The 27716-nt window shown below is 46.1% G+C and overlaps 1 protein-coding gene across 1 annotated transcript in view; it reads right to left on the reverse strand.

Moving 5' to 3' along the window:
- The window catches only part of LOC120986583 (very-long-chain 3-oxoacyl-CoA reductase-B-like), a 116992-nt gene that overhangs the window by 25910 nt on the left and 63366 nt on the right, over positions 1-27716 (reverse strand). The window contains exons 4-8 of the mRNA XM_040415243.1: positions 20182-20228; positions 20031-20106; positions 19810-19920; positions 19132-19199; positions 6313-6357 (exon numbers count right to left, since the gene is read on the reverse strand). Coding sequence (XP_040271177.1) covers positions 6313-6357; positions 19132-19199; positions 19810-19920; positions 20031-20106; positions 20182-20228 — 347 coding nt within the window. The remainder of the gene's footprint in view (positions 1-6312; positions 6358-19131; positions 19200-19809; positions 19921-20030; positions 20107-20181; positions 20229-27716) is intronic.

The raw sequence follows: 27716 nt of genomic DNA on the forward strand, positions 1-27716 counted from the left end.
AGGAGGAGGAGCAGACTCATAGCTCCTTCTATATGTATCACCCTGCAGGAGGAGGGGCAGACTCATAGCTCCTTCTATATGTATCGCCCTGCAGGAGGAGGGGCAGACTCATAGCTCCTTCTATATGTATCACCCTGCAGGAGGAGGAGCAGACTCATAGCTCCTTCTATATGTATCACCCTGCAGGAGGAGGAGGAGACTCATAGCTCCTTCTATATGTATCACCCTGCAGGAGGAGGAGCAGACTCATAGCTCCTTCTATCTGTATCACCCTGCAGGAGGAGGAGCAGACTCATAGCTCCTTCTATCTGTATCACCCTGCAGGAGGAGGAGGCAGACTCATAGCTCCTTCTATATGTATCACCCTGCAGGAGGAGGAGCAGACTCATAGCTCATTCTATATGTATCACCCTGCAGGAGGAGGAGCAGACTCATAGCTCCTTCTATATGTATCACCCTGCAGGAGGAGGGGCAGACTCATAGCTTCTTCTATATGTATCACCCTGCAGGAGGAGGGGCAGACTCATAGCTCATTCTATATGTATCACCCTGCAGGAGGAGGAGCAGACTCATAGCTCCCTTCTATATGTATCACCCTGCAGGAGGAGGGGCAGACTCATAGCTCTTCTATATGTATCACCCTGCAGGAGGAGGGGCAGACTCATAGCTCCTTCTATATGTATCACCCTGCAGGAGGAGGAGCAGACTCATAGCTCCTTCTATATGTATCACCCTGCAGGAGGAGGAGCAGACTCATAGCTCCTTCTATATGTATCACCCTGCAGGAGGAGGAGCAGACTCATAGCTCCTTCTATATGTATCACCCTGCAGGAGGAGGAGCAGACTCATAGCTTCCTTCTATATGTATCACCCTGCAGGAGGAGGAGCAGACTCATAGCTCCTTCTATATGTATCACCCTGCAGGAGGAGGAGCAGACTCATAGCTCCTTCTATATGTATCACCCTGCAGGAGGAGGAGCAGACTCATAGCTCCTTCTATATGTATCACCCTGCAGGGGGAGGGGCAGACTCATAGCTCCTTCTATATGTATCACCCTGCAGGAGGAGGGGCAGACTCATAGCTCCTTCTATATGTATCACCCTGCAGGAGGAGGAGCAGACTCATAACTCCTTCTATATGTATCACCCTGCAGGAGGAGGAGCAGACTCATAGCTCCTTCTATATGTATCACCCTGCAGGAGGAGGAGCAGACTCATAGCTCCTTCTATATGTATCACCCTGCAGGAGGAGGGGCAGACTTATAGGTCCTTCTATATGTATCACCCTGCAGGAGGAGGAGCAGACTCATAGCTCCTTCTATATGTATCACCCTGCAGGAGGAGGAGCAGACTCATAGCTCCTTCTATATGTATCACCCTGCAGGAGGAGGAGCAGACTCATAGCTCCTTCTATATGTATCACCCTGCAGGAGGAGGGGCAGACACATAGCTCCTTCTATATGTATCACCCTGCAGGAGGAGGGGCAGACTCATTGCTCCTTCTATATGTATAACCCTGCAGGAGGAGGGGCAGACTCATAGCTCCTTCTATATGTATCACCCTGCAGGAGGAGGGGCAGACTCATTGCTCCTTCTATATGTATCACCCTGCAGGAGGAGGAGCAGACTCATAGCTCCTTCTATATGTATCACCCTGCAGGAGGAGGGGCAGACTCATTGCTCCTTCTATATGTATAACCCTGCAGGAGGAGGGGCAGACTCATAGCTCCTTCTATATGTATCACCCTGCAGGAGGAGGGGCAGACTCATTGCTCCTTCTATATGTATCACCCTGCAGGGGGAGGGGCAGACTCATAGCTCCTTCTATATGTATCACCCTGCAGGAGGAGGGGCAGACTCATAGCTCCTTCTATATGTATCACCCTGCAGGAGGAGGAGCAGACTCATAGCTCCTTCTATATGTATCACCCTGCAGGAGGAGGGGCAGACTCATAGCTCCTTCTATATGTATCACCCTGCAGGAGGAGGAGCAGACTCATAGCTCCTTCTATATGTATCACCCTGCAGGAGGAGGAGCAGACTCATAGCTCCTTCTATATGTATCACCCTGCAGGAGGAGGAGCAGACTCATAGCTCCTTCTATATGTATCACCCTGCAGGAGGAGGAGCAGACTCATAGCTCCTTCTATATGTATCACCCTGCAGGAGGAGGGGCAGACTCATAGCTCCTTCTATATGTATCACCCTGCAGGAGGAGGAGCAGACTCATAGCTCCTTCTATATGTATCACCCTGCAGGAGGAGGGGCAGACTCATAGCTCCTTCTATATGTATCACCCTGCAGGAGGAGGGGCAGACTCATAGCTCCTTCTATATGTATCACCCTGCAAGAGGAGGGGCAGACTCATAGCTCCTTCTATATGTATCACCCTGCAGGAGGAGGAGCAGACTCATAGCTCCTTCTATATGTATCACCCTGCAGGAGGAGGGGCAGACTCATAGCTCCTTCTATATGTATCACCCTGCAGGAGGAGGGGCAGACTCATAGCTCCTTCTATATGTATCACCCTGCAGGGGGAGGGGCAGACTCATAGCTCCTTCTATATGTATCACCCTGCAGGAGGAGGAGCAGACTCATAGCTCCTTCTATATGTATTACCCTGCAGGAGGAGGAGCAGACTCATAGCTCCTTCTATATGTATCACCCTGCAGGAGGAGGGGCAGACTCATAGATCCTTCTATATGTATCACCCTGCAGGGGGAGGAGCAGACTCATAGCTCCTTCTATATGTATCACCCTGCAGGAGGAGGAGCAGACTCATAGCTCCTTCTATATGTATCACCCTGCAGGAGGAGGGGCAGACTCATAGCTCCTTCTATATGTATCACCCTGCAGGAGGAGGGGCAGACTCATAGCTCCTTCTATATGTATCACCCTGCAGGAGGAGGGGCAGACTCATAGCTCCTTCTATATGTATCACCCTGCAGGAGGAGGAGCAGACTCATAGCTCCTTCTATATGTATCACCCTGCAGGAGGAGGGGCAGACTCATAGCTCCTTCTATATGTATCACCCTGCAGGAGGAGGGGCAGACTCATAGCTCCTTCTATATGTATCACCCTGCAGGAGGAGGGGCAGACTCATAGCTCCTTCTATATGTATCACCCTGTAGGAGGAGGGGCAGACTCATAGCTCCTTCTATATGTATCACCCTGCAGGAGGAGGGGCAGACTCATAGCTCCTTCTATATGTATCACCCTGCAGGAGGAGGGGCAGACTCATAGCTCCTTCTATATGTATCACCCTGCAGGGGGAGGAGCAGACTCATAGCTCCTTCTATATGTATCACCCTGCAGGAGGAGGGGCAGACTCATAGCTCCTTCTATATGTATCACCCTGCAGGAGGAGGAACAGACTCATAGCTCCTTCTATATGTATCACCCTGCAGGAGGAGGGGCAGACTCATAGCTCCTTCTATATGTATCACCCTGCAGGAGGAGGAGCAGACTCATAGCTCCTTCTATATGTATCACCCTGCAGGGGGAGGAGCAGACTCATATCTCCTTCTATATGTATCACCCTGCAGGAGGAGGGGCAGACTCATAGCTCCTTCTATATGTATCACCCTGCAGGAGGAGGAGCAGACTCATAGCTCCTTCTATATGTATCACCCTGCAGGAGGAGGGGCAGACTCATAGCTCCTTCTATATGTATCACCCTGCAGGAGGAGGAGCAGACTCATAGCTCCTTCTATATGTATCACCCTGCAGGAGGAGGAGCAGACTCCTAGCTCCTTCTATATGTATCACCCTGCAGGAGGAGGGGCAGACTCATAGCTCCTTCTATATGTATCACCCTGCAGGAGGAGGGGCAGACTCATAGCTCCTTCTATATGTATCACCCTGCAGGAGGAGGAGCAGACTCATAGCTTCTTCTATATGTATCACCCTGCAGGAGGAGGGGCAGACTCATAGCTCCTTCTATATGTATCACCCTGCAGGAGGAGGAGCAGACTCATAGCTCCTTCTATATGTATCACCCTGCAGGAGGAGGAGCAGACTCATAGCTCCTTCTATATGTATCACCCTGCAGGAGGAGGGGCAGACTCATAGCTCCTACTATATGTATCACCCTGTAGGAGGAGGGGCAGACTCATAGCTCCTTCTATATGTATCACCCTGCAGGAGGAGGGGCAGACTCATAGCTCCTTCTATATGTATCACCCTGCAGGAGGAGGGGCAGACTCATAGCTCCTTCTATATGTATCACCCTGCAGGAGGAGGGGCAGACTCATAGCTCCTTCTATATGTATCACCCTGCAGGAGGAGGAGCAGACTCATAGCTCCTTCTATATGTATCACCCTGCAGGAGGAGGAGCAGACTCATAGCTCCCTTCTATATGTATCACCCTGCAGGAGGAGGAGCAGACTCATAGCTCCTTCTATATGTATCACCCTGCAGGAGGAGGAGCAGACTCATAGCTCCCTTCTATATGTATCACCCTGCAGGAGGAGGGGCAGACTCATAGCTCCCTTCTATATGTATCACCCTGCAGGAGGAGGAGCAGACTCATAGCTCCTTCTATATGTATCACCCTGCAGGAGGAGGAGCAGACTCATAGCTCCCTTCTATATGTATCACCCTGCAGGAGGAGGGGCAGACTCATAGCTCCTTCTATATGTATCACCCTGCAGGAGGAGGGGCAGACTCATAGCTCCTTCTATATGTATCACCCTGTAGGAGGAGGGGCAGACTCATAGCTCCTTCTATATGTATCACCCTGCAGGAGGAGGGGCAGACTCATAGCTCCTTCTATATGTATCACCCTGCAGGAGGAGGGGCAGACTCATAGCTCCTTCTATATGTATCACCCTGCAGGAGGAGGAGCAGACTCATAGCTCCTTCTATATGTATCACCCTGCAGGGGGAGGAGCAGACTCATAGCTCCTTCTATATGTATCACCCTGCAGGAGGAGGGGCAGACTCATAGCTCCTTCTATATGTATCACCCTGCAGGAGGAGGGGCAGACTCATAGCTCCTTCTATATGTATCACCCTGCAGGAGGAGGGGCAGACTCATAGCTCCTTCTATATGTATCACCCTGCAGGAGGAGGGGCAGACTCATAGCTCCTTCTATATGTATCACCCTGCAGTGTGAGGGGCAGACTCAAAGCTCCTTCTATATGTATCACCCTGCAGGAGGAGGAGCAGACTCATAGCTCCTTCTATATGTATCACCCTGCAGGAGGAGGGGCAGACTCATAGCTCCTTCTATATGTATCACCCTGCAGGAGGAGGAGCAGACTCATAGCTCCTTCTATATGTATCACCCTGCAGGAGGAGGAGCAGACTCATAGCTCCTTCTATATGTATCACCCTGCAGGAGGAGGAGCAGACTCATAGCTCCTTCTATATGTATCACCCTGCAGGAGGAGGAGCAGACTCATAGCTCCTTCTATATGTATCACCCTGCAGGAGGAGGAGCAGACTCATAACTCCTTCTATATGTATCACCCTGCAGATGGAGGAGCAGACTCATAGCTCCTTCTATATGTATCACCCTGCAGGAGGAGGGGCAAACTCATAGCTCCTTGTATATGTATCACCCTGCAGGAGGAGGAGCAGACTCATAGCTCCTTCTATATGTATCACCCTGCAGGAGGAGGAGCAGACTCAAAGCTCCTTCTATATGTATCACCCTGCAGGAGGAGGGGCAGACTCATAGCTCCTTCTATATGTATCACCCTGCAGGAGGAGGAGCAGACTCATAGCTCCTTCTATATGTATCACCCTGCAGGAGGAGGGGCAGACTCATAGCTCCTTCTATATGTATCACCCTGCAGGAGGAGGGGCAGACTCATAGCTCCTTCTATATGTATCACCCTGCAGGAGGAGGGGCAGACTCATAGCTCCTTCTATATGTATCACCCTGCAGGAGGAGGAGCAGACTCATAGCTCCTTCTATATGTATCACCCTGCAGGAGGAGGAGCAGACTCATAGCTCCTTCTATATGTATCACCCTGCAGGAGGAGGAGCAGACTCATAGCTCCTTCTATATGTATCACCCTGCAGGAGGAGGAGCAGACTCATAACTCCTTCTATATGTATCACCCTGCAGATGGAGGAGCAGACTCATAGCTCCTTCTATATGTATCACCCTGCAGGAGGAGGGGCAAACTCATAGCTCCTTGTATATGTATCACCCTGCAGGAGGAGGAGCAGACTCATAGCTCCTTCTATATGTATCACCCTGCAGGAGGAGGAGCAGACTCATAGCTCCTTCTATATGTATCACCCTGCAGGAGGAGGGGAGGACTCTCGACCTATGGTATTATGATAAGGATACTTACATGCACCATGGATAGTACATTGCAGTTCATGATGTCGCTTATCCTCTGAAAATTAAGCAAATGGAATATCACAGTATTTAGGTATACGCAATATGACATTTCTGATTGCAATCCATCCTATCAGGGGTCAATAATCAGTGTTATTGAGGGAGTGATAATCATGTTTATATATCCATTGGATGCTGGAAGATTTTATTTCTGAAGCCTGCAGAATAGTGATTACAGCTCTGGAATATAATACAGGGGGTAACTCAGGATCAGTTTAGGATGAGTAATGTACAGTACAGACCAAAAGTTTGGACACACCTTCTTATTCAAAGAGTTTTTTTTATTTTCATGACTATGAAGGCATCAAAACTATGAATTAACACATGTGGAGTTATATACATAACAAACAAGTGTGAAAGAACTGAAAATATGTCATATTCTAGGTTCTTCAAAGTAGCCACCTTTTGCTTTGATTACTGCTTTGCACACTCTTGGCATTCTCTTGATGTGCTTCAAGAGGTAGTCCCCTGAAATGGTCTTCCAACAGTCTTGAAGAAGTTCCCAGAGATGCTTAGCACTTGTTGGCCCTTTTGCCTTCACTCTGCCGTCCAGCTCACCCCAAACCATCTCCATTGGGTTCAGGTCCGGTGACTGTGGAGGCCAGGTCATCTAGCGCAGCACCCCATCACTCTCCTTCATGGTCAAATAGCCCTTACTTTCAAAGTTTTCCCAATTTTTCGGCTGACTGACTGGCCTTCATTTCTTAAAGTAATGATGGCCACTCGTTTTTCTTTACTTAGCTGCTTTTTTCTTGTTATAATACAAATTCTAACAGTCTATTCAGTAGGACTATCAGCTGTGTATCCACCTGACTTCTCCTCAACGCCACTGATGGTCCCAATCCCATTTATAAGGCAAGAAATCCCACTTATTAAACCTGACAGGGCACACCTGTGAAGTGAAAACCATTTCAGGGGACTACCTCTTGAAGCTCATCAAGAGAATGCCAAGAGTGTGCAAAGCAGTAATCAAAGCAAAAGGTGGCTACTTTGAAGAACCTAGAATATGACATATTTTCAGTTGTTTCACACTTGTTTGTTATGTATATAATTCCACATGTGTTAATTCATAGTTTTGATGCCTTCATAGTCATGAAAATAAAGAAAACTCTTTGAATGAGAAGGTGTGTCCAAACTTTTGGTCTGTACTGTATGTAGACAACTATTCTAGAGTAACAAGGACAGTCTAGGGAAAGAATAGAAAGAAATGTGTGTACATTTTAGGGACTTTGATCAGGGATAGCTTTGGTGCAGTGAGGGGCTGCTGCAGCACGTAATTCTAGCGGTTCTGCATCACAAAACCAACCACCTGCAGAGACAGCTTTTTTTTCAAAACCTCAAGTTTCTACGTAAGCTTATTATCAGCACAGCACCCCAACAGCATTCTGCTGCAAACGCTGATGATGTTTTATACATTTTTGTCTAATGTTGACCAAGTGCTATTTGATGCCTAGTGGAAAAAACATTTTGCCACAAATCCCGCATTGTTTTATCTAGAGATAAGCGATTCAAAGTTGACGAAGTGGAATTTCATGCGAATTTCACAAAAAGCGTCCCCTGTAGAAGCGACCCCTGGGTAGCAGGGCTAGATAGGTAATTGGTAGTGAGAGTAGCTTGTAAGCTGTCTGTTTGCTGTTTAGCTCATTCTGTGTCTATGCAAAATTCCTGTACCATTGTTGCTGATTTATGTACACCTGTTCATACCATTCCTGTCATTGACCCATTGGTGCCTCTGGTGCGGTGCTACTGTACTGTTAATCAGATTTTCCGGCAGTTTCATTTTGTTCCTTAATAAAGCTGGTTTATGCTTCAGTCTCCTTGTCTGCTGTACTGTACTTGAATCCTGCCTTGCGGTCTCTTCCTCTTCTGACCGTTACAATACAACCAGTTTTGTGGTGTATTTAGTTGATATAAAAGTACATCCATTCCTTTTTAATTCTGGGATGAAATTGTGTTCTGCTACAAACTGTTTTGGGGTGTATTTAGTTTATATATAAGTACTTGCGGTCTGGCATGCTGCATGGGTGAAGAAAGCACGCTCCTCAAGCTTACGAAGAAGAAAAATAAGATAATAGAGGTGATCCCACCATTAAGGCCAAGAACAGATAACCCGAAATGGGTTAGCTGCCGAGGCTGCAGTTCGCCAAAGCAGAACACTTCTCTACACACTTTTAGGGTGGTCAAATTCTTTTACACTTAATTTGATGCCTCAATCAGTAGTTTCGGAGTTGGTGTGAAATAGCGGCCCGATACTACACACTTTAGGGTGAGTTCACACTTCAGTTATTTGATCAGTTATTACTATCATTTTTTGTGAGCCAAAACCAGAAGTGAAGCCTACTCAGAGATAAGGTGTAATGGAAATATCTGCATCTATTCTGTGTTTTTGACCCAAACCTGGTTTGATACTACACATTTTAGGGTTATTCTGACTCAGATTGTTAGCTAGTGAGACCTCTATGCCTGGCCTGTATGAGCAGGTATAATCACTGCGGACAATTCTTATCAGATGGCTTGAACTCACCAACACCGAGTTTATCCATGTAAGTTGCTTTATTCTGTAAGCCAGATAACAGAGTACAGCAGAACAGATGGATTCCGGTATTGTGCGGTCAAAAGATGATGCTTTTGTAAGCGTACATGAGAATACATGTGTACCTGTTCAATGCCTGGAGCAGTATGGAGAAACAGGAAGTGAGGTACACAGAAGAAAGGGTGGAGCAATGAATTGAATAACAGATATCAAGAAAAGAAAAACAAGTGCATTACCAAAAACGGCCACTAGATGTGAGCATATGACCAAATATAGAAGATATGAATGGTTCAACGAATTAAACTATATAAATTTTAACTGCGTAGCAGCACACTCTCCGTCTGGCATTGAAAATGTCACTATTTAAACCATAACGGTAGTTATATAATTGCAAATAAACAACAGTGCAATTTGCTTAATGTCCGAGGACCTGAAAAACATAAAGAGAACAGGCATAAAATGCAACAACAAAATTGTAAGGCTTCAAGTGAATCAATTAAAGTTCAAACACAGGTAAGATTCAGCAGCCTGGGCTATAAGTTCATTCTCCGAAGGGCAAGAGCAGAACAAGTTCTGTGATAGGCCTGATGAAAGTCTTTACAGTCCCATCTCTTGCAACTTTCACCTCCACCTTGCGTACGTTTCCGTCATCACTACGAACGCTCTTAACAATAAGTCCAATAGGCCACTCGATTCTTTCGGCCAGCTGGTCCTTGAGCAGAACGAGATCTCCAACTTGTATGGTAGAGTACTGTCATTGCCATTTCCTTCGTCCTTGCAGAGGGGAAAGATACTCCATCTTCCAACTATTCCAGAAGCAGTTGGCAAGGTTCTGTACTCGCTTCCATTGATCAAAGCACAGATTTCCGTCTTTGAAAGTTTCCAGGTGGAACAGGAACGGACCCAAGCTACTGGGTAAGCAGGGTAGCTGGGTTAAGAATAGTTGGGTTCTCTGGATCTTTGTCAGGTTCTAGAAGACCGAAGACGTCAGCCGTGGTCTCTTCTGTGTGATCTAGCAGGAACTCAGGACCTTGAGGTAGGCAACAGCCGCAATGGCCTTTTCTACGGCTCATAGCAAGGGAAGCTGAGGTGTAGCAGCGTGGTATATGGATTCCATCTAAGGCGTGTAGAGATTGCTTCCAGGACTCCCACTTTGAAAGCTTGTCAGATGGCAGTGGAGCATCCCAATCTTTAATAGACTCTGAGAGCTGTCTAAGTAAGGCTTTACCTTGTATGGTGATGGGAGCCACAAATCCCATTGGATCGCATAGACTGTTTACCACTGACAGAACACCACGCTTGGTAAATGGCTTGTCTGTATAGCTGACTTGAAAGCTGAAAGTGTCCTTTAATAGGTCCCACCGTAGGCTCAGACTTCTCTGTATAGGTGGCATGTCCATTCCCAGATTTACAGTGGGGGAAATAATTATTTGACCCCTCACTGATTTTGTAAGTTTGTCCAATGACAAAGAAATGAAAAGTCTCAGAACAGTATCATTTCAATGGTAGGTTTATTGTAACAGTGGCAGATAGCACATCAAAAGGAAAATCGAAAAAATAACTTTAAATAAAAGATAGCAACTGATTTGCATTTCATTGAGTGAAATAAGTATTTGAACCCTCTAACAAAAAAAGACTTAATACTTGGTGGAAAAACCCTTGTTTGCAAGCACAGAGGTCAAACGTTTCTTGTAATTGATGACCAAGTTTGCGCACATTTTAGGAGGAATGTTGGTCCACTCCTCTTTGCAGATCATCTCTAAATCCCTAAGGTTTCGAGGCTGTCTCTGTGCAACTCTGAGCTTGAGCTCCCTCCATAGGTTTTCGATTGGATTAAGGTCCGGAGACTGACTAGGCCACTCCATGACCTTAATGTGCTTCTTCTTGAGCCACTCCTTTGTTGCCTTTGCTGTATGTTTTGGGTCATTGTCGTGCTGGAACACCCATCCACGACCCATTTTCAGTTTCCTGGCAGAGGGAAGGAGGTTGTCGCTCAGGATTTCACGATACATGGCTCCGTCCATTTTCCCGTTTATGCGAATAAGTTGTCCTGTGCCCTTAGCAGAAAAACACCCCCAAAGCAAAATGTTTCCACCCCCATGCTTGACGGTGGGGACGGTGTTTTGGGGGTCATAGGCAGCATTTTTCTTCCTCCAAACACAGCGAGTTGAGTTAATGCCAAAGAGCTCTATTTTGGTCTCATCAGACCACAGCACCTTCTCCCAGTCACTCTCTGAATCATTCAGGTGTTCATTGGCAAACTTCAGACGGGCCTGCACATGTGCCTTCCTGAGCAGGGGGACCTTGCGAGCCCTGCAGGATTTTAATCCATTGCGGTGTAATGTGTTTCCAATGGTTTTCTTGGTGACTGTGGTCCCTGCTAATTTGAGGTCATTAACTAACTCCTCCCGTGTAGTTCTAGGATGCTTTTTCACCTTTCTCAGAACCATTGACACCCCACGAGGTGAGATCTTGCGTGGAGCCCCAGAGCGAGGTCGATTGATGTTCATTTTGTGCTCCTTCCATTTTCGAACAATCGCACCAACAGTTGTCACCTTCTCTCCCAGCTTCTTGCTAATGGTTTTGTAGCCCATTCCAGCCTTGTGCAGGTCTACAATTTTGTCTCTGACATCCTTGGACAGCTCTTTGGTCTTTCCCATGTTGGAGAGTTTGGAGTCTGCTTGATTGATTGATTCTGTGGACAGGTGTCTTTTATACAGGTGACTAGTTAAGACAGGTGTCCTTAATGAGGGTGACTAATTGAGTAGAAGTGTCTAACCACTCTGTGGGAGCCAGAACTCTTAATGGTTGGTAGGGGTTCAAATACTTATTTCACTCAATGAAATGCAAATCAGTTGCTATCTTTTATTTAAAGTTATTTTTTCGATTTTCCTTTTGATGTGCTATCTGCCACTGTTACAATAAACCTACCATTGAAATGATACTGTTCTGAGACTTTTCATTTCTTTGTCATTGGACAAACTTACAAAATCAGTGAGGGGTCAAATAATTATTTCCCCCACTGTAAGTCCTTAAACCCTGTGGTATGATCGCCATGTTGAAAGACTTTCATGACAGCAACACTATTTGAGGCAATTTGTGTAGTCTGAATTTAGCCTCCGAAAGCATACCTTGTGTCCTTTGGAGCAGGTCTATGGCTTCTTTGTTTGTAGGTAAAGACTTAAGTCCATTGTCAACATAAAAGTCTCTCTCAATGAAGTGTCGAGCATCCGCGCCATACTCCTTTTCTCCATCAATGGCAGTCTTTCGCAAACCCTATATTGCAACAGCGGGTGAGGGACTATTTCCAAAAACATGTACTTTCATGCAATATTCAATAATCTCATTGTCCATGTTGTTGTCACGGTGCCACAGAAACCTTAGGAAATTACTATGGTCTTCGCGTACAATGAAGAAATTAAACATCTGTTCAATATCAGCAGTTATGGCAACTGGTTCTCTTCTAAACCTCATACGCACGCCTACAAGGTTGTTGGTTAGATTCGGGCCAGTGAGAAGAACATCGTTTAGGGATACACCTTGATGCTTGGCACTGGAGTCAAATACTATCCTGATTTGTTTTGACTTACGAGGATGATACACTCCGAATTAAGGCAGATACCAGCACTCATCGTGTCTTTGAATTGGTGGTGCTGGTTCGGTGTGATCGTTGTCAAAGATCCTTTTCATAAAGGCGATGAAATGGTCCATTATTTCAGGCCTGTTCCTTAGTGTTCATTGAAGTGAGTTAAATCTAGATAAAGCCTGTTCACGATTGGTTGGGAGTTTGGCCCTTGTAGCACGAAGAGGTAATGGTGCAACCTAGCTGTTAGACTCATCCTGAAAGAATTCTGGAATTCTTCTGGAAGTGGAGTAGGATGCATGACTGTAACATGTCTGTCATTACTGCACTCTGTGCACTTGATAACAACTTTACAGTCTTAAGCAAAATGGCTATCAGAAGCACAGCACTTGTAGCATATGCCAAGTTTCTGGAGAATCTCCCTGCACTCTTGTAAAGTCTTTGCACTAAGCCCACAACATTTCTTAAGAGGGTGAGGCTTCTTGTGAATAGGACATTGACGATTAGGGTCTTTATCTCTGTCATCCACAACACACTGATCAGAAGGTGAGGTTGTGGAGGGTGAGATGTCTGTCCTTTTAACAGATATTGCTCTATTTAAGTCTCTACGTTTAGCTGCTGTGTTATCATACCTTGATGATGGTGAGGATGAAGCAGGCAGGTTGGGTTCACTGAAGCTGGGATCGTTTCTCTTCCAGGCTTGATCACTAATAAACCTGCAGAAGTATGAGAATGGAGGAAAGGATACATTATAGTCTATTTTGTATCTTGAGCCCTGTTGTGCGCATTTCTCTTGTAGGCCGTATGGCAGTTTAGACACCACTGGGTTGACACCATGAGCGGTGTCCAGGAAGCTTAGTCCAGGAAGACGTGGGTCAGTCTTTGCCAACTCTAGCTCCATGAGGAGGTCACTTAGATCTTGGAGCTTGCGGTAGTCTTTGTTCCCTATTTCTGGGAAGTTTTATAGTCTCTTGAATAGAGCGCTTTCTTTGGCTTCAGAGCTACCATATGTCTTGCCCATGCAGCAACAAGACCTGCATCTGGATGATCAACATGTACTGTTCTGAGTCTTTTAACACGACCTGCAGATTCTGGTCCCAGTCACTTTATGAGCAAATCAAGTTCTTCCTTAGCAGTAAGGTTGAGATGGGCAATAGTAGCCTTGAAGGTTGATCTCCAGGCCCTGTAGCTCTCTGGACAGTCGTCAAATCTTGAGAGGCTGGTGTTAATGAGCTCACGGCGTACCATGTATCTGGCAAAGTCATTCATGTCTGGTCTCTCACTCCTTGGTGTCAAAGTAACTTGTGCAACCCCTTGGGTGTGAAAGTTCTCTGGTGATGTAGGGTGAGGTTTACCAGGGTAAAATGATGTTGCATGAGCGTTTAACTGTGGTGTAGTCTCTAAGGCTTGTGCTGGCTTTGATTTGAGCTGCAGCTTATCACTGGAAGTCACCTTGTTGTTGACATGAGTTGATCTGGTTTGCTGCATAGATGTACTTGCGTTGGAGACTTGAAGAGACTCAGGCATATAGAGCTGGGAGGTCTCTGCATTTGGAGTCAGAACAGTGTTGTTAGTAGGAGGTACAGGAGATGAAGAAAATTGAAAATTAACGTGCTTAATTAAGAAACTTGATACCTTTATTAATAAATGGGTATGAGCAAGAGTGGTCGATATGCTCAGATGCTCTGATGTATAAAAAATGAACCTCCTATTATAGATAGGTGGTGGAATAATGAATCACTATAGGGGCGGGGATGATAGTAGGTAAGTCTGTGGGAAAAAAACTCTCCCTAGATGACCCTATGGAACTATGTCCTGAAGCACAGGGATGTCCCCTGATGGTGGAGACACCCTGCCCCCGTACCTAGGCCTAGATGTGGCCCTAGTGATGCCCTACTTAGCAAAGCTGGATCGGGAAATATTGATCCAGTGAAAAAAAACAAAAAGAATAAGTCTAATATAAATAATATAAAGACACCACCCCAACGCGTTTCGGCTGCATACAGCAGCTCATCAGGAGGTGATGACAGTGTAATAAACGTAGGGAATAAAGAAAGCAAATTTTTTTTAAAGATGGTGCTTCGAAAAATTAGATGGTACTTAGCTCCTTGGCATACTTGATGGCGCTGTGTATACAGATATGTACCTCTTGTCCGTATGTATGATGAAGTCTGAAGGTAAAAGGTACTATATGTCAGACATTTATACAGGTCTGAAGATACAAAGTACTATATGTCAGACATTCATATATTGCAATAGTATACTGATCTATGGTCAAAATATACTATATGCCAGTCAGTGATTAACATAGAATAGACAGGTCCGTGGTATAAATAATGCTGTGTACTCACCAGACAGAGGGGGGCCCTGTAGAAGGTACAGCTGGTATGCTAGGAGACTGGAGGGCTCATAGCAGTGTGCCAGCGCTTGCTATTTAAGTGCTGGTGCCGACATGTTTTTCCGGACGCCAAGGAGATAGCACTTCCGGTGAGTGGACCGCATCGCAATGACGTGATTCGTCACTTCCGGTCCTTGGAACGCATATTGGAACGCATATGCGGCCGGCGATGCTAGAAGTTACTGGTCTGTATGTACTTCTCAGCAACTGCTGATTTGGCCAGAATAATTGGACCGAAGTAGTTCTATAGTCCCCTGCTCACATAGGATTGGTGGTGGGAGGACTGTGTCATATATTTTGAGCTCTAAAATACCACATCTCGGTTGGAGGAATTAACATGACGTACAGGAGATGATTCTGTATCTTTGCAGATGTTATGCTTTAGAACGTATTGTTGCGTTCAGCTGGATCTTCCAGTCCAGCTGGGATAAGGCAGTCTGAATTAGTACTTTGTCCCATTGCTTGTTCAAGGACTTTCAGCCTTGCTAGGGAAGCTGCTTCCTCCCCTTTCATTTGCAGAATCTTTATTTGTGAATCTGCCTCTGCTTGGAGAGCTTTGTTTTGAGCTTCCATCTTGGCTTGATAAGCTGCCATCTCTGCTTGTTGAGCTGCCCTTTGAGCTTCCATCTCTGCTTGACGAGCTACCATCTCTGCTTGGCGAGCTGCCACCTCGGCTTGTTAAGCTGCCGTTTGATCTTCCATCTCTGCTTGCTTTCTGGTAAAGGAGCTTTGTGCCTTTTTTGATTCGGCATCAGCGCGGGCCTCTATTAACTTATCACTTAATGTTGATCTTCTGGAACGAGAGGATCTGGAAAAAAGTGCAGTGCGCTTGGTTGTGGTGGATCTGTGAGATCTGGTCTCCTGCAGTTGAGTAATGCGGAGTTCTGCGTTAAGCTTAGCATTTTGCACTGTGAGATCCCTTTGTTGGTTCAGTGCATCAGTCCTAGTCAGTTCTGCTGAAGAATCCTCTATATTAGAGTCCTGCAAGAAGACTGAGTATTTTGCAGACAGCTGCTGGTAGCGTACATACACAGCAAATAGGTGATTTATGGAGTCTCTTATTTCAGCTGGTTGATCATAAGAGTGTGACAAAACTGACATGCGGTGTGAGGTTCTGTCCCAGAGGTCTGACAGATTAGTGGAGAAGTCATCTCTAGTGGCTTGATAGTTTTCTCTGAGTTTCTGTGTTGGTTTTATTGTACGTTTGGGTCTTACACTCTGTTCGGCAATATCTGCAGAATCTGCTCCCTGTACGTCTGCCGGTTCAGAGGCATGATGTATCTGCGTTGGTTCAGCCATAAAAGAGTGTTCAGAGCCTTGTCTAGACATTTTTTATGGTTTTGCTAAAAAAAATTGTACTGTCTCTTTAAGAAGACAAACAGCGAAAAATGGTACTGTCTCTTTAAGAAAACGAACCGCGACTTAGACAGGTGAGGTAACACAGTGCAATGTAGAGAAACATTTTTCAACATTCACTTGAAGTACAGTAAGTTTGTGCGACCATGTGCTTTCACAAGATGGCGGATGGCACTGAGCTTGATTGCAGATTAGGCACACACATATACACAGCAGGCTGTAGGAATTCTATGCATCTTTTGACTATTCTGACTCCGATTGTTGTAATAGCGATTTATCCCTAGTGAGACCTCTATGCCTGGCCTGTATTAGGAGATATAATCACTGCGGACAATCCTTATTAGATAGCTTGAACTCACCAACACCGAGTTTATCCGTGTAAGTTGCTTTATTCTGTAAGCCTTGATGCTTTTGTAAGCTTACATGAGAATACATGTGTACCTGTTCATTGCCTGGAGCAGTATGGAGAAACAGGAAGTGAGGTACACAGGAGAAGGGGTGGAGCAATGAAATGAATGACAGATATCACAAACATAAAAACAAGCGCATTACCAAAAACGGCCACTAGATGGGAGCATATGACCAAATATAGAATATATGAATGGTTCAACTATTTTATACAAATTTTAACTGCGTAGCAGCACAAGGGTGTTCAAATTCTTTTTTACTTAATTCTATGCTCTTTCACCTTTGCAGTTAATGTTCCAGTACAGTCTGTCTGACAGACAGGTGAGAAGGAGAGATCCACTGCTTCCTCTGGTAGGCAGGCAAGTATCGACAATGATAGTCGTGTGGGAGCTGGTGTTGCGAGTTGTCAGGCACGTGGCTCTGAGACTGGTGAGGGTGACATCAGTGACGTACAGACAGTGGTGGACGATGATGTGGCCGATTGCCCGTGGGAGCCGGGTGAAGAGAGGGCTTCTTCATCATCATCATCATCATCATCATTATCAGGAGAAGAGGGTGGCAGCTTGCACATGAGGCAGCAGCTGAGCCAGCAGGGTGGCAGCGTGGCCATGAGTCAGCAGGGTGGCAGCAGTGTGAGAACTGTGGCCAAACGTGCCCGGGGTAGACCGTCTGCCAAGCAGGCGCCTACCTGTCTGGAAAGAAGTAGCGGTGCACGGCTTCACAGAGGCAGTGGTAGCAGGCAGTCAGCATGATGACTCATGCGATTCCTACTCTCACCACTCTGTGACTGTGTTGACTCCTCATGCGATTCCCAACATCACCACTCTGTGACTGGGCCACTGTGTTGGCTCCTCATGCGGTTGCCACCTTAGCACTCAATCATGTTGGCACTACTTGTTTCAGAACAGGTTGAATCACTGCCATGCTGTGTTAGAGCTGATCAGACTGGGCAAGAGTAGCCACACAACGATCAGTTGCGAAAGTGCATCGAAAAGCAGTCTCCCAATCAACTCCAACTGGGCAAGGTGATCAACAACAATGGCATAAACATTGTAGCCGCCCTGCATTCGGGGAAAATAACACATGCTCTCTGCATGGTGCATGTGATTAATTTAGTCGTGCATTGCTTTTTGAAAAATTATACTGGCTTGCATTGGTTGCTGCTCATGTACAGGAGACTGTCCTCACAGTTCAGCCATTCATTTGTGCCGAAGAATGCCCTCCAGGACTTGAAGGGACAGAATGGCCTGCCATTGCACTGCTTGATCCTCGACATTCCAAATTGCTAGGATTCCACCTTGCATATGCTAGAGCATCTGTAGGAGTAGTATAAAGCCATTAATGATTTCATCTTGCATGAGACAACCTCAGCAGACAGCCTTTGTTTCAAGGTAAAGGCAGAGGCAGCTGATTAGAGAGGCGTGCTTCATGCTCAGGCCCTTCGAAGAGTCCATCAGATTTGTTATTGGAAACAACTGTGGCATCAACGATATTTATCTTAGAGCAAACGCTCATGCTGATGCAACAAGGGACAATGGCAGGAGAAGAACAGCTTACGCATTTTGCAGGCCGCCCTGTAGCTTAAGTCCCATGGAGGAGAAGGATGAGGAGCTATGACCTGAGGAGGATAAGAGAAGTGGTTGGTGGAAGGAGAGCAGGAGGCTGCTGATGATGATCATGACAATCAATCATCTCAGTCAGAGATGAAGCCAGAAAGAACTGAGTCCTCTGGTATGCTGGCCAGAATTGCCAGTTGTATGCGTTTGAATACATATTGAAAGGGGCATCATTCACATCAAACTGATTACTAAATAGTCATGCTTTTAGACCCTCGCTTTCAAGGAAAAATGGGGGAATGTTTTCCTTCTTCCAAAAGGGAGGTCAAATTACGTTATTACCAGGAAACGGTGTGTAAGCAGCTTGCTGCCGTTTTCAGTGAGCAGATGCCTGCTGACAGCATGAATGACCGGGATGTCCCTCAATGAACCCCCACCCCCATTGTCAACCATCTAATGCCATCTCCACTAACACAATCAGCAGAGGCCACGGCCGCCGCAGCAGCAGCAAGTTCAGTATGATTAACATGATAGATTAACAGAGATGTACCACCTCAACACCCAGGTTCAGTCCCACATGGACCCTGCCTTTCTCCGGCTCATACCATGTTGCCTGACCCCATGGACTTATGGGCATATTGGGGGGGTTAACAAAAAGAGAACATCTTTTCATATAAAATTTGAGTCTTAGGAGACTGTAGGATGTTATATACCAATTTTCAGACCAATACGAGGAATTTGATTCACGATGAATTAATTGGGGTCAGAACGTAACTTTTTGAAAAATTTGCCAAATCAGACATGAAGAAAATATCAAGAAGTTTTCTTATCTCTAATTCCTCTAATTACTATACTGTATGTATTTTTGATCAACAGTTATGAATCTCTAACTATACATTACACAGATTTTCTCAGTAATCATGTATCATGGAGCTCACCTTGTTAATATCAGGGACCTCAAGAAATCTGCATAATTTAGGGTGGTAATTCATCCCAACATTGTTTACTGTTAGAAGAAAAAAACACTGGTGATGGTCTGTCCTGTAGAGTGTCCAGCAATGTGGTCACAGTTTCCATTAACTACTGTATATCAGACATTTCTAATAGCAAGAACAGTGCAGTCTGCAGAAATGTTCTTGCCGATACAGATTCCAGAATCATGAAGGAACCCGTTATTGTCCTGTTAGGGTTAGGTAAGTAGACATGAAATGATAACCAAATCTGTAGAGTGCTCAGATAACCAAATGTGTTTCAGGCAGGCATATTGTCTTTGGGTCTAACAAAGATTGGGCATATTCTCTCCCTTTGTTCCTGTAGTGAATCAATCCTTGAGTGGCCACCAACTACAAGAATGACCCAAGGGGCCTAGAACTCCCAAAACAAGTCCTTTCAGGCTCAGCTAAGAGTAATGTTCATGACCCCATAATAAGAAGACTGGGCAAACACATTAATACTTGTTATGTACAGCAAGAAAATTGCTAGACAATTCCAGGGTGCTTTGGGATAATGTTCTAATGATGGAAGAGTCCGGTGTGGAGATCTTTGGTCTTATGTTTGGTGTTGGGAAATAAGTTGGAACATTGAACTTAGGCTCCATTTAATTTCTAAGGTTGTACCTAAAATTCCGATATCCAGGTCCTTCAAAGCCTTCTCCACCTTTGGATAAATCTCAGGCCCTCCCGTGAAGTCAACTGGAATTATCTTAGTTTTTTGTCGGCTTTCTTTTTCTATGGATATAAGATATGTATAAAGATTAGGTCTTTCCTCTCAATATTTGAAGTCTTGTATCTATCTTGAATCTAAATGCAGATGTTGGTAAGACCTTCTTGCCCCTCACCTATCTCCTGAGCAACTTTTTGTAACTTCTCTGCATTCCTACTGATGAGAACGACATCGAAGCCTCTCCTGGCCAACTACAGGGAAGACATAGAAGTATGAGACAGATATAAGAGATAGATAATTAGACTGATAGACCACATGCTACTGACCTCCTTTGCGTAAGCCTTCCCGATTCCATCTGTCGCTCCAGTTACCACTGTGGGAGAAGTGAACAGACCATAGTTATATGGAATATACTTTACGTTTCAGATACTTATTTTCAGGATCTCTGCTTATTATCAGTGAATAGAAACATACATTGATTTAGCCTATATGGACAACCCAAACTACTGCCATAGTTGGAAGGCTTTACCATCCAGATTATAAGTGTCACATGACTAGTGCTTTTATGGGTAAAAAGGGTGTCTCTTGCTGTCAGTTGACCTTTGGTTCGGAAAGTATACAAACTTGTTCTGGAAACTTTTAAAGAATAGCTGTCACGACTGTGACTGATCCAGACAGGTCTGGGAGGAGAAGGTCGCAGCGACTTGCTACTCACGATAGCTTGTGAGTTTGCCCCGTGGTTCAGGGTATGTCATCTGGGTTTTGCCTTGTGAACCTTTTTGTCCTGACTGGGAGTTTGTAGGCATCCTTCTCAGGTGAGTCCTGTCTGCCACTCCCAGCTACTATATTAGTTTCAGTTTCACTTGCAGTCATTGCCAGATATAGTCCTTACTTCCAGTGCTACTCTGACCTTGGAAGGAGATCGTTTGATGGTGTTGCTGTGGAGCTCTTGTCCGGCGTGGACTGTCGTGTTTGGGATCGCCTTCTCTGCTCATGACTGGATAAGTGTCACAACCAGACAGTTGAGAAGCTCTGACAGGAGCTTTCCAGATCCTCCTCCTTGAGTTTCTTTGTTTTGGTTAAGTTCCTTATCTCGTTAGTCTATCTCAGCTGTCATGCAGTTGGACTGATTGCTTCCCTTTAAGTTCCTCCCCATGATGCATTAGGTTGCGGCTCATACAACTTCCTGGAGTGTGTGTGCTTGCTGTTTCTATTTCCCAGTCCTCTGCAAGATAAGTGCTGTTCCTTTATTTTTGATTTTCTGTCTGGATTTTCAGGTGACCCTGACTCCCTCCGTGTCTAGTGTAGGGAGCCGGTGGTCATGCCCCCTCACTATTGTAGGGTCTTCAGGTATTAGATAGCCGAGGTACGTGGATAAGCGCCCATCCACCTTTGGGGTGTTCGCATAGGCTGAGCAATTAGGGAGAGTGGCAGGTCTCATGTAGGGGTCTCCCTTTTGTTCCTTAGTTGTGGATCCAGTGAGTCATTATTGTATTGCATTGTCTTGTTTCCTGTACACCATCCGTGACATTATAAGCCGCCTAAACCGTCTCAAGCATGGATCCGGTTTCACTTTTGGCTGAGCGCTTCGAGGGTCTTTCATTGGAGGTAGCTGATCTCCGTAAGACTTTTTCTCAGTTTCAAGTGACCGGTTCAGCTTGCGTTCATGGAGTTTGTTCTGAGCCTAAGATCTCGCTCCCGGATACGTTCTCCGGGGGTAGTGAGTATTTTGTGCGTTTTAGAGAGGCTTGCAAACTCCATTTTCGCCTTCTTCCCCATTCCTCTGGTGATGAAGAACGGAGGGTGGGGATCATTATATCGCTGCTCAGGGGTAACGCTCAATCCTGGGCCTTTTCGCTGCCGGAGGGGGCACGGCCCCTCCGTTCAGTGGATGAATTCTTTTTAGCCCTGGGTCAGATATATGATGATCCGGATCGTATTGCTCTGGCTGAGTCTAGACTACGTCTGTTATGCCAGGGTAAACAATCCGCAGAGATATACTGCTCAGAATTTCGGAGATGGGCAGCTGATACTGGTTGGAATGATGCTGCACTCCGAAGTCAATTTTGCCATGGTCTTTCAGAGGGATTGAAAGATGCATTTGCCTTTCATGAGAGACCTACCTCCTTGGATTCTGCTATGTCTCAGGCCGTTTGTATTGACAGGCGTCTTAGAGAGAGAGGAGAGATCTCTCCTTCCTGTCATACTCAGTCCCGGGACAGTGCAGCGGTCTCTTTCTGTGCGCAGGGGTCTCAGTCGCTGTCAGCCCCTTCTGAGCAGGAGCCCATGCAGCTGGGGTTGATTGCCTCTGACAATAGAAGATTCAGCCCGCAGGGGAGGGTTTGCTTTTGTTGTGGAGGTATAAATCATCTGGCAAATGTTTGTCCCTCTAGGAGATTCAGGCAGTCTTCTGGGAGTAATAAAGAAACAAAAAGGAAAAAATCTTTTAAAAATGTTCCGTCTGTTACTATTGGCAGGGTTGAGGCGGAAATTGAAGGTTTTCCGTTTGCTTGTAGTTCCCGTTTTGTCCTGCCTGCTAGGGTGGCGCTAGAGAGCAAGAGCATTTTTTGTGAGATTTTTGTGGATAGTGGAGCAGCTGTCAATCTCATTGATAATCAATTTGCAATAACTCATGGTTTTCAGGTATGCACTTTGGGAAAGGATATTCCTGTTTTTGCTATTGATTCCGCTCCACTTTCTCAGAAATCATTAAATGGCATAGTTCACAATATCCGTTTAATTGTGAGTGATGCTCATGTTGAGGATGTGTCATGTTTCGTCCTTAGCGGTTTGCCTACTCCTCTAGTGTTGGGGCTACCCTGGCTCACTAAACATAACCCCACCATTGATTGGCAAGCGAGGCAAATAAATGGTTGGAGTGACTTTTGCAGAGAGAATTGCCTCATGACATCTGTTTCTGAGGTTTCTACTAAGACTGTACCACCTTTCCTCTCTGAATTTTCGGATGTCTTCTCTGAGAGTGGAGTTCAGGATTTGCCCCCGCACAGGGAGTACGATTGCCCTACTAATCTCATCCCAGGCGCCAAGCTGCCTAAATCTCGTTTATACAATCTTTCCCAACCTGAGAGGGTCGCTATGCGTGCTTATATCTCTGAGAGTCTGAGAAAAGGACACATACGACCCTCGAAGTCACCTGTTGCCGCTGGTTTTTTCTTTGTTAAGAAAAAAGATGGTTCTTTAAGACCTTGTCTGGATTTCAGGGAGCTGAACAGTATCACTATTCGTGACCCTTATCCGCTTCCTCTAATCCCGGACCTGTTTAACCAGGTTGTTGGGGCTAAAGTCTTTTCCAAATTAGACCTAAGAGGGGCATACAACTTGGTCAGGGTCAGAGAAGGAGACGAATGGAAGACGGCTTTCAATACCCCTGAGGGCCATTTTGAGAATTTGGTTATGCCTTTTGGTTTAATGAATGCCCCAGCCGTTTTTCAGCATTTCGTGAACAGCATTTTTTATCATTTAATGGGAAAATTTGTATTAGTGTATTTGGATGACATTTTGATTTTTTCTCCTGATTTCAAGACTCATAAGGAACATTTACGTCAGGTCTTGCTCATCCTGCGGGAGAATAAATTATACGCGACACTGGAAAAATGTGTGTTTGCGGTTCCAGAAATTCAATTTCTGGGGTTTCTTCTCTCCGCTTCTGGTTTTCGCATGGACCCCGAGAAGGTCCGCGCTGTGCTTGAGTGGGAGCTTCCTGAGAATCAGAAGGCGCTGATGTGTTTTTTGGGCTTTGCCAATTATTACAGGAAATTTATTTTGAATTATTCCTCTGTTGTTAAACCACTCACTGATATGACCAGAAAGGGGGTAGATTTTTCTTCCTTGTCGGTAGAGGCACGTAAGGCCTTTTCTAATATCAAGGAGAGTTTTGCTTCCGCTCCCATCCTGGTACAACCTGATATTTCGTTACCCTTCATAGTTGAGGTTGATGCTTCTGAGGTAGGGGTGGGTGCGGTCTTGTCTCAGGGTTCCTCTCCTGCCAAATGGCAACCATGTGCCTTTTTCTCGAAGAAACTCTCCTCCGCAGAGAGAAATTATGATGTGGGAGATAGGGAATTGTTGGCCATCAAGTTGGCTTTTGAGGAATGGCGCCATTGGCTAGAGGGAGCCAGACACCCTATTACCGTGTTTACTGACTATAAAAATCTGGCCTACTTGGAGTCAGCCAAGCGTCTGAACCCGAGACAGGCCAGATGGTCTTTGTTCTTTTCAAGGTTTAATTTTGTTGTCACGTTCCGCCCTGGAGTTAAGAATGTGAAGGCAGATGCCCTGTCACGTTGTTTTCCGGGAGGTGGGAATTTTGAAGACCCGGGTCCCATTTTGGCTGAAGGTGTGGTGGTCTCTGCTCTTTTTCCTGAATTGGAGGCAGAGGTGCAGGCAGCCCAGTCAGAGGCTCCTGATCTTTGTCCTCCTGGGAGGTTGTTTGTGCCTCTCGCTTTGAGACACAAGATTTTTAAGGAACACCACGATACGGTCCTTGCTGGGCACCCGGGGGCAAGAGCCACACTGGATCTCATCGCTCGGAGATTCTGGTGGCCTGCGCTTCGTAAGTCGGTTGAGGGTTTTGTGGCAGCTTGCGAGACTTGCGCTCGTGCCAAAGTCCCTCATTCACGGCCATCAGGTCCTCTCCTTCCCGTACCCATTCCTTCCCGTCCTTGGACACATCTGTCCATGGACTTCATAACGGACTTGCCTCGTTCCTCGGGGAAGACTGTGATTCTGGTGGTGGTGGACCGTTTTAGCAAAATGGTGCATTTCATCCCTTTTCCTGGTTTGCCCAATGCTAAGACGCTGGCGCAGGCATTTATTGACCACATTGTCAAATTGCATGGTATTCCTTCAGACATAGTCTCTGATAGGGGCACGCAGTTTGTTTCCAGATTCTGGAAGGCTTTCTGTTCTCGCTTGGGGGTTCGGTTGTCATTCTCTTCTGCTTTCCATCCGCAGTCGAATGGCCAGACAGAGCGCGTCAATCAGAATCTGGAGACATACTGTATCTGCGCTGTTTTGTGGCGGAGAATCAGGAGGATTGGTGTTTTGTCCCTTGCTGAGTTTGCTTTAAATAACCGTCGTCAGGAGTCCTCTGATAAGTCACCATTTTTTGGTGCATATGGGTTTCATCCGCAGTTTGGGACTTTCTCGGGAGAGGGGTCTTCTGGTTTACCTGATGAGGACAGATTCTCCTCGTCTTTGTCATCTATTTGGCAAAAGATTCAGGATAATCTAAAGAGCATGAGTGAGAGATATAAGCGTGTGGCAGATAAGAGACGTGTGCCTGGTCCGGACCTGAATGTTGGTGATCTGGTGTGGTTGTCTACCAAGAATATCAAATTGAAGGTTTCCTCCTGGAAGTTGGGTCCTAGGTTTATTGGGCCTTACAAGATCCTGTCTGTCATCAATCCTGTTGCCTACCGTCTTGATCTTCCTCAGACTTGGAAGATCCATAATGTTTTTCATAAGTCCTTATTGAAACCTTATGTTCAACCTATTGTACCCTCGCCTTTGCCTCCTCCTCCGATTATGGTTGATGGAAATCTTGAATTTCAGGTCTCTAGGATTGTGGATTCTCGTCTTGTCCGCGGTTCCCTCCAGTACCTCGTTCATTGGGAGGGTTATGGTCCTGAGGAGAGGATGTGGGTCCCAGTGACGGACATTAAGGCCACTCGTCTCATCAGGGCTTTCCATAGGTCCCATCCTGAGAAGGTGGGCCCTGAGTGTCCGGAGTCCACTCGTAGAGGGAGGGGTACTGTCACAACCAGACAGTTGAGAAGCTCTGACAGGAGCTTTCCAGATCCTCCTCCTTGAGTTTCTTTGTTTTGGTTAAGTTCCTTATCTCGTTAGTCTATCTCAGCTGTAATGCAGTTGGACTGATTGCTTCCCTTTAAGTTCCTCCCCATGATGCATTAGGTTGCGGCTCATACAACTTCCTGGAGTGTGTGTGCTTGCTGTTTCTATTTCCCAGTCCTCTGCAAGATAAGTGCTGTTCCTTTATTTGTGATTTTCTGTCTGCTGGATTTTCAGGTGACCCTGACTCCCTCCGTGTCTAGTGTAGGGAGCCGGTGGTCGTGTCCCCTCACTATTGTAGGGTCTTCAGGTATTAGATAGCCGAGGTACGTGGATATGCGCCCATCCACCTTTGGGGTGTTCGCATAGGCTGAGCAATTAGGGAGAGTGGCAGGTCTCATGTAGGGGTCTCCCTTTTGTCCCTTAGTTGTGGATCCAGTGAGTCATTATTGTATTGCATTGTCTTGTTTCCTGTACACCATCCGTGACAATAAGTCTATCTCTGCTGTTGTTTGTTTGTTGCTGTCTTCCCCTGCTGTTCTCCTAGACATGAGTGACTAGCGCTCCCATCGGCCTTTCCCCAGTCCAGTCTTGTTAGGGCGACTGATGGTTTAGGCATCCTGCTCGCCGCACGGGTTCACACCCCGTCTAGGGTATCAGGGCAGACAGGTGCCAGCTTAGGGTTAGTCAAGGGTGGCCATTCTATTTCCCATCCGTAGATAAGGGTCCCCCTTCCCCTCCATCTGGTGCGACACGACTGCTGCTGGGATAGCGGTCGTGACAGTATATCTGGCCTTTTAAAAAAAAAAAAAAAAAAAAAATGACATTTCTTTTTTTTTTTCTCTGCTTGCTGTTTTGCTTTGTATTTTGTCTGTTCCACTATGGATCCGGTTTCGGTTTTGGTGAAACAATTACAGGGGTTATCCCTTGAAGTGGCAGGATTAAAAGCAACAGTGCTGCAGCAGCAGCAGCCATCCTTGGGTTCCACCGTTGCTACGGGAAACCAAGGTACTCCTGAGCCAAAAGTGGCTTTACCTGATAAGTTCTCAGGAGGGAGAGACCAATTTGTAACCTTCAGAGAAGCTTGCAAATTGTTCTTCAGGTTACGCCCTAGATCCTCCGGCGGTGAGGAACAACGGGTGGGCATTGTATTTTCTCTCCTGCAAGGAGATCCGCAGGCTTGGGCTTTCTCCCTACCATCAGACTCTCCGGCCTTACGATCAGTGGAGGAGTTTTTTGAAGCCCTGGGTCTCGTATATGATGACCCGGACAGGGTCTCACTGGCTGAGTCTAAGCTACGTAGACTTCGGTAAGAGAACCGGTCTGCTGAACTATATTGTTCCGAATTCCGTAGGTGGGCTACTGATACGTTATGGAACGACTCGGTCCTTAGGAGTCAGTTCTGCCAGGGGTTGTCTGAAAAATTAAAAGACGCGCTGGCGGTATACGAGGTCCCTGGGTCTCTTGAGGCTGCTATGTCTCTGTCCATAAGAATCGACAGACGACTCAGGGAGAGACTATTAAATTTTACGGAGGCCTCTATAGGGCAGGGATCAGTCTGTTATGGTCCAGTCGAACCAATGCAAATAGGGGGCGCCACTAGACGGCTGAATCCTCCTAAGTTCCGCCGTAGGTCAGAGGTTTGTTTTTGTTGTGGGGGGAGGGGTCATTTTGTAAAGGTTTGTCCCTCAGAACCCAAGAGACCACAAATAAAGGAGCCGCCGGAAAACTAGAGTCCCCAGATTGTGCGGAGGAGAACAGTCTGGGCGTATTCGTTTCCTCCATACGCATGTCTCAGTTTTTGTTGTCCGCTACCGTTGAGGCGGGCAATAAAACTGAGATCTGTTCCGTCTTTTTGGACAGTGGGGCGGGGGTCAACTTGGTGGATTCACTTTTTGCTCAGGCTCTGGGTTTTACTCCGGAACCGGTATGCAGAACTATTCCTGTTTTTGCCATCGACTCCTCCCCTCTTACTCAGAGAGAGTTAACTCAGATCATCCATAATATCCATCTGCAGGTAGGGGACCTCCATAAAGAGCATATCTCTTGT

Source organism: Bufo bufo, chromosome 1 (genome assembly GCF_905171765.1).
Source record: "Bufo bufo chromosome 1, aBufBuf1.1, whole genome shotgun sequence".
NCBI classification, from domain to species: Eukaryota; Metazoa; Chordata; class Amphibia; order Anura; family Bufonidae; genus Bufo; species Bufo bufo.